This window comes from Oratosquilla oratoria, unplaced genomic scaffold (assembly GCF_046742065.1).
Source record: "Oratosquilla oratoria isolate Oo_2021 unplaced genomic scaffold, ASM4674206v1 SCAFFOLD261, whole genome shotgun sequence".
Taxonomy (NCBI): domain Eukaryota; kingdom Metazoa; phylum Arthropoda; class Malacostraca; order Stomatopoda; family Squillidae; genus Oratosquilla; species Oratosquilla oratoria.
The window spans coordinates 1-7,500 of NW_027467613.1; the positions used below are offsets into that span (position 1 = coordinate 1).

At 39.8% G+C, this 7,500-nt stretch overlaps 1 protein-coding gene across 1 annotated transcript in view; it reads left to right on the forward strand.

Moving 5' to 3' along the window:
• The first annotated feature begins 3,896 nt into the window (after nt 1-3,896).
• Nucleotides 3,897-7,500, forward strand: part of LOC143022991 (uncharacterized) — a 136,208-nt gene continuing 132,604 nt past the window's right edge. The window contains exons 1-2 of the mRNA XM_076181426.1: nt 3,897-3,969; nt 4,171-4,464. Of these exons, the coding sequence (XP_076037541.1) occupies nt 3,897-3,969; nt 4,171-4,464 (367 nt within the window). The remainder of the gene's footprint in view (nt 3,970-4,170; nt 4,465-7,500) is intronic.

Below are 7,500 nucleotides of genomic sequence, written 5' to 3' on the forward strand. Positions count from 1 at the left end.
AAACACAGAGATTTCTTTGTTGCTACTTTCTTAAGTGGTTACCAGCATTATATATATATATAGATATATATATATATATATTTGATATATAGATTATATATATATATATAATATATATATATAGTTATATATATATATATGTGCATAAGTATCACAAAACACATGTGACTACACCGATATGCTGAACACCACAGGGAAAAGAAAAATTCTTGGAATCCGAGCGCTTTCGTGATATTTTCACATCTTCAAGGATTACAATAGAATGTAATCCTTGAAGATGTGCTCGGATTAGAAGAATTGAAGAATTTTTCTTTTCACTGTGGTGTTCAGCATATGTATGTATATGTATATATGTATACATATATATATATATGTATATATATATATATATTTTTTTTTTTTTTCAAACTTACCCACCGGGCTTGTTGTTCTTTTGTGCAGAATCACCACATACAATGAACTTCCTCTTCAAAAAGGGTCTGCTTTTACCTTCCAGATAAGAACACGGGCCAAGAAAAGTTCTCTCCTTGGTTCAGACTTCAAGTCACAAAAGTTAATTCTTGACAACTCTCCTAATGGCCAATGAGGGCATCCCTGCGTCCCTCTGGTTCTGTTTTTCCAGATAATTCCCAAAGATTTAAAGAAAAAAGAAAAAAATATATATATGTTTATATATCTTGCCGGATTGCACGAGGGACCTGTATAAAAATTACGATTTTCTTCTTTCTGGATCGACGTAAGCATATAGAGTTTCTAGGTCAGCCTGAAGCCTTGATTTTTTTTTCTTAATGCGTTTTATCACCCCATCCCTTTTTTGTTACATATTCGATGTTTTACTTCTCAACAAGTTTCTGCCTTTTCATCGAACTGTGAGAGGTACTATGATGCCTCATGTCTCAATCTCATCGCCACATGCTTAGGCTACAGAATCACAAAAGTCTAAGATAATCGTAGCACCTACTCTCTGTATGGGGTACTGACAACATAGATTCTATCAATCAAATATTCTGGGGATTTCATCAATATCCCTACGGGCCAGAGTCACGTAGCACAATTTCATGATTGGAGATCAATCCCAACTCAAAAAGAAATGCCGATCACTTTCAATTCCATCCCTCCCTCCATGTTCTTACCTTCTGTGAGTCTCAACTTTACCATTTCTGTAAATCCATCTCCTAGTTTCCCCAAGGATAAAAACGCTGGTTATCTCTGATTTAGAATTTTCTTTTCATTTAATGTATGTGTACCGTTAACAGCTATTAGCCACGGTAGTCTTAGCACGTAGTGTACAGTTGACGAATTTAGAAGTAGATTGTCGCCTACTGGTGTAAACTCCTGTCACCAACTCTTCTTGGCGTCAGCGACTCCTGGCGTCAGACCCCCCCCCTCGCCCCCGACCTAGCGCCAGCTTATCTCCTTATCTTTCGTCACACCAACCACGACAAATTCCATCTTGTCAGGTATTCATGAAAAAAAATCCTAGGGAATGGGATTCATCAAAAGTAAGACTTCTCTACACAACAAAAATAGGCTGCAAATATTTAAACAAAAATATCAAAGTAAATAGTATAGTTAATAATACATCTGCTGTCATAGAAATTAAATGGATATTTTTTATGTTTCATTCCAATAGACAATAACACCCCACACACACATTATCACTGAGTCACCAAGGAAATGAACTAAATAGCTTGATGGAACCTAGAATACAACGAAAAATGCAACCAGGTACAGAAGGGGTTTAAGATGCTCTTGTACGATTAAGCCCCCCCACCCCCCACCCCAACACCGAGCTCCCCCCCCACACACACTCCTCCAACTCCAGGTACCTCCCAACCGTAACATTCTGAGTTCCTGATTTTTCTTCACCCCAAGAATTGTTTGCCATCTGCGCGCGTTCTCTTTTTCTCTCTCGCTTTTTCTCTCTCGCTTCTCTCTCTCTCTCTCTCTCTCTCTCTCTCTCTCTCTCTCTCTCTCTCTCTCTCTCTCTCTCTCTCTCTCTCTCTCTCTCTCTCTCTCTCTCTCTCTCTCTCTCTCTCTCTCTCTCTCCTCTCTCTCTCTCTCTCCTCTCTCTCTCTCTCTCTCTCTCTCTCTCTCTCTCTCTCTCTCTCTCTCTCTCTCTCTCTCTCTCTCTCTCTCTCTCTCTCTCTCTCTCTCTCTCTCTCTCTCTCTCTCTCTCTCTCTCTCTCTCTCTCTCTCTCTCTCTCTCTCTCTCTCTCTCTTTCTCCTCTCTCTCTCTCTCTCTCTCTCTCTCTCTCTCTCTCTCTCTCTCTCTCTCTCTCTCTCTCTCTCTCTCTCTCTCTCTCTCTCTCTCTCTCTCTCTCTCTCTCTCTCTCTCTCTCTCTCTCTCTCTCGCTTCTCTCTCTCTCTCTCTCTCTCTCTCTCTCTCTCTCTCTCTCTCTCTCTCTCTCTCTCTCTCTCTCTCTCTCTCTCTCTCTCTCTCTCTCTCTCTCTCTCTCTCTCTCTCTTTGCCTGACGCTACTTAGACCAATGTCCCCCACCAGGTGACAACATTTACCTGATGTGGTTCAACCTCCCAAGAGATCATGACACACATGGCAAAGGTGAAGGCCCTGGCCACACTTAAATATCTACTCATACAAGCCCCTTGATAACATAATCATTATTATCATTGCTATTACTGATATCATGAATCTCTTCGTCATTATTACTGTTATTACTATCATTAATATAATTATCAGTCATTATCGTTATCATTATCATTATCATTATCGTTATCATTATCATTATCATTATCATTATCATTATCATTATCATTATCATTATCATTATCATTATCATTATCATTATCATTATCATTATCATTATCATTATCATTATTGTTATAATTATTATTAGATATAACAACGTTAAAGATAAAAGCCCAGGAGAACAGCGGTGTCTTCGAGCAAAGACCATTCGCATGCGGCAGAAACTTCAAGGTCCTCGTTTCTGGAAAAAAAAAATCTTCAAGAATCTTGAGCGAGACAGGGCCCTTCGTACAAGAGAAATGCATCAGAAGAGTAAAGATATTTAGGATGGAATTTCGCATGGAAAATGGGCCTTCCGTCTGAGGAAGGATCCTTCGGCCTTCCGCCAGTGTCTTGAGGGAAACTAAAAGCCTTACATGTATTACAGACAATGCTTTCTAGAATCACTGCGATATTTGAAAAAAAAATATTTCAAAATCTGGAAGTTCCGAATACAAGAAGTATTTCCTGATAGTCTATGTATTTCAAATAGATGTTTTCGTTCCCAATATTGGATTTTTTTTAGCGGTTTCCAATAGAAGGAAGTATCTGTATGGAATTTTGACCCTTGTAACCGGGTGACATACGGTACAATTTCTTTTATCAAACGTCAGACGATTTTCTTCAGCTAAAGAACAAGCTCTGACTGATGTAGCCACACTTGAATCCAAGGAACATACCCTCACCTGAATAAAACCTTTTGGCGTCTTTCACAATAGAATATATAGTGTACGAGTAACCTAACCTAACCTAACCTAACCTAACCTAACCTAACCTAACCTAACCTAACCTAACCTAACCTAAACTCACCTAACCTAACCTAACCTAACCTAACCTAACCTAACCATACTGAAGAGGGCTGACCCCTTCATTACTAGGTGCCTTTCATTCTGGCTGCCGCCAGGCGATGTTACTCAACCCTGTGGAGCACTTCCTTATTGGATGGTTCTTTTCATTTTTTTTAATGCCAAGCTATTTCATTCATCTCTCTGGAGCCCTCATCATAGCTAAGGCTTCAACGTACCTATTGGTATTAGCGCCGACATAAGAGACTGTTTCGTAATATGTTAGTAAAGTAACATAACTCTTGCATATAGATATCTATCATATTTCTATACATAGTGTTTTTTTTTTTAATTTGTATTGATGCAGAAACAACAACAAAAAGGCTTCAACGCTATTGGTATTAGCGCCGACACAAGAGGCTGTTTCGTAATATGTTAGTAAAGTAACATTACTCTTGCATATAGATATCTATCATATTTCTATACATAGTGTTTTTTACAAATTTGTATTGATGCAGCAACAACAACAAGAATACAAAATATGTATTTGCAAACTGATGATACATGATGGGTCAGTTTTGTGTATCCTCAACAGAACGTCTGCTCTTACGTGCCAAATTCTCTTTGATCTACAGATGCTCCCGTTTGCGCGCCGAACCAGCCGCTTGAGTACCAGGTTGCCCGGCACGACACGGCCAATATCACGTGTCAGGTGGATTCCGTCCCGGACAACGTAACCTTCACGTGGCGATTCAACACCTCCGGGTCTTTGCTGGAGCTCGGAGAGGGCCGGGCCTCCTCCAAGGGGCTGACCAGCGTTCTCCCGTACACGCCCGCCTCCCCAGGAGACTACGGACTTCTCCTCTGCAGCGCCTCCAACGCCATCGGGAACCAACTCGAACCATGTGTCATCAACGTCACAGCTGCGAGTGAGTAGGACGAATCTAATTATGTTTGTTTTGACTCAAGGGTCTATGTTTCTATTCTATAGCTCGTGGTTGGGTGGCGTTTCCTGATCCACCGTTTAATGAGGTTTGCCCTTTCTGAGTGGGGTGTGAGAGGCTATGAGTACGGGTAAGTATAAGGGTGGAAAGGTAAATGGCATCTGCAACGTCAGCGCGGAGTTGCTGAAAGCAGGAGGTAAGGCATCCGTGGATTTTGTGGTGCAAATCATCCACTGGAAAAACTAAGAACACAGACATTGTCTTTGACGATCATGTTGTGCTTCTTTAAAGTCGTTACAGGTCTTGGATGTAGGTCACTTGACAGGGAAGTGAGACCCCGAGGGCTTCACGTCACCTGGACCAAATCCAAAAGCCAGGCGTTTGGGGGTTTAGCGAATGATTCGGTTCAGTTTGTCCATGAATGTGGTGAGGACGTTGAGGTCTCGGAAAGCTTCATATATCTAATTCGTAAAGTGCATGACAGTGGCAGGTCATTTCAGGAAGTCCTTCGATGGACTGATATTGTCCATAATGGTATGGACTCGCTTAACTAACTTTATGGTGTTGATATCTATGTACGACTAAGATCTAAAACTTCAAATCATTTTCGCTTCTTGTCTTACTCTTGGGCATTCACTACTGACTTGGAGAGGTATCCCATTGTCTTTGATATCAAGAGCCATCGGAGAATTATTGTATGTCGTCGGGATAAATTTGCATCTAACCGGCGACTGCTCTAAGAGATTGTCAATCTTTGTTACCAGCACTACTCATGAAAGTCAACTCTGGATATATAGACATAAAGTAGGTTTTCTTGACACTGACCCAATTCATACTGACATCATTCAAAATTTAGACATATTGATTCGGCAAAAGATATTCTTCACAGCTTCCAATGAACTAAAATATAACAAATCAATCCTACTCAAAGACTATTGGTATCCCGTAGATATGTTTGTATATTGATTCTTTATCCACAATTCAAAGAAAATATAGATTTTTGAACATCTCACCTCTCCTCTGCAAAACCACTCCAAGTTGAGCAACACCCTCTGCAGAATTCACATTCGCTCCCAAACCTCGTATCGTCTGCAAACTTCTATAACTTATTCACCAACTCAATGGAGAGAGAGAGGGATGTGAGAGATAGAGAGAGAGAGAGAGAGAGACAAAAGACAAGAAGAGGAAGAAGTACAAATAGAAAAAAGTGAAAGATTGAGAAGTGAGAAAGGAAAGAGAGAAAAAGAAAGAAAAAGGAGAGGGGGGAGGAGAAAGAAATAAAAAGGAAAAAGTAGAAGAAAGGGTAGAGAGAATGGAAAAAGTAAGGAAGGAGAGTGACATAAGAAAATAAAAAAAAATAAAAGGAAAAAGATAGAGGCATGGGAAGGAAAGAGAAAGAGAAGGGTGAGAAGGAAGGGAAGAAAGATATATAAGAGAAAGGCAAAGAGAAACAAGAAGAGACAGAAGAGAAAAATAACAATGAAGAGGAAGAGAAAGAGGAAGAAGAGGAGGAGAAAGAAGAGGGTGTGGAAGAAAATAAAAAGAAGGAGGAAGAAGAAGAAAAACAGGAGATGATTGACAAAAAAGAGGAAGAGGGAAGAGGAAAAGAAACAGTGTGGCGAATGGAAGGAGGGAGAATAGCGGGAAGAATGCAAGAAAGGGAGGAGGAGAAGGAAGAGAAGAAGAAAAAGAAAGATAAGAAAAAATAAAAAAAAACAGGAGGTTATAACTGAGGAGAAGGAGTAGAAGGAGAAATAGAAGAAGGACAAGAAGCGGGAGAAGAAAGAGGAGGAGGAGGAGGAAGAGAGAGACGAGGAGAAGGAAAAAAAATAAGGTAAATAACAAATAACAATCAGCAACAAGAAAGCGAGGCATGGAAGGGAGAGCAAAAGTGATGTGAAGAAGGACAGACGGACGCGAAGAGAAAATTCTGGTCTTGAAGGAAATGTTACTCGAGCGGGAAAAGTCTGGCAAAGCAGAAAAATGGACCAGGAAAGAAATGGCTGGATTACAAATGAGATTTTGTTGAAAACGCACAGCTGCGGAGAGAAAGAAAAAAATGTTGTAAGAAGTGAGACTTGGAAAGGGATTCCAGGAAAAAATAAAAATGAATTCGCGAAAAATCAGAAAATGGATTCATAGTCAAAGAAAATGGAATACGGGCACACGTCATTCGTCAAAGGAAATGAGCAAGTATTAACTGAGGTGAGCATTCACCGAGTATATGAAAATGGTGCAAGTATGAGTTTCTTAAAGAATATCCTCCCATCCCCCACCCTCCTACTGAGTGATTCTCAAACCCTGCGGGGGGGGGGGGCACAAACACCCCACCCACTCCACCCAACCCACCCCCACACCCTCACACCAGCCACCACCAAGGGGTACACAGATTTTCAGGTTGAGCCACAAATCAAAATCCAATAGTATTTAGTGGATGTCCAACGACCTTATTCGGTGTTGGAGAGTTTCCCAGGAAGGTAAAAAAATAACAAAAAACATCAATACATAAACATGAAATACATGAAGAAGCATAATGAACACCCTCCTAGTAAACAATATGGGGATTTATTATTATTTTTTTTTTTTCCAGTGGAATGAAATCGCCACTGCCATTCAAAATAAACATGAGTCATATACAGACTTAAAATAATTAACGAATTAAAAATATATACGATAATAATTTTGCAAATAAGAAATGAACGCCAGTAATACAGGCATAAAAGGGTTAAAGCATCCGATCAATGGAAAGAAATTCAAATTAATAATGAACAAAATGCATCTGGATATCATGAATAAGAAGAAAAAATAATGAAAAAAAAAATCGCAAACTAATTACTCACTAAATGAGATACATTCTTTACGGACCAATCCTCCATGATTTGAGACTAATATCCACATCACCTATTTCTACATTTTCTTCGTTGAATATCTATTTAACTGCCTCTACGACGACACATTTTCAGCTCAATATTATCGCCAAGGACAGAAGCGCTGGGTATTGGCAACAAATCGCAAACACTT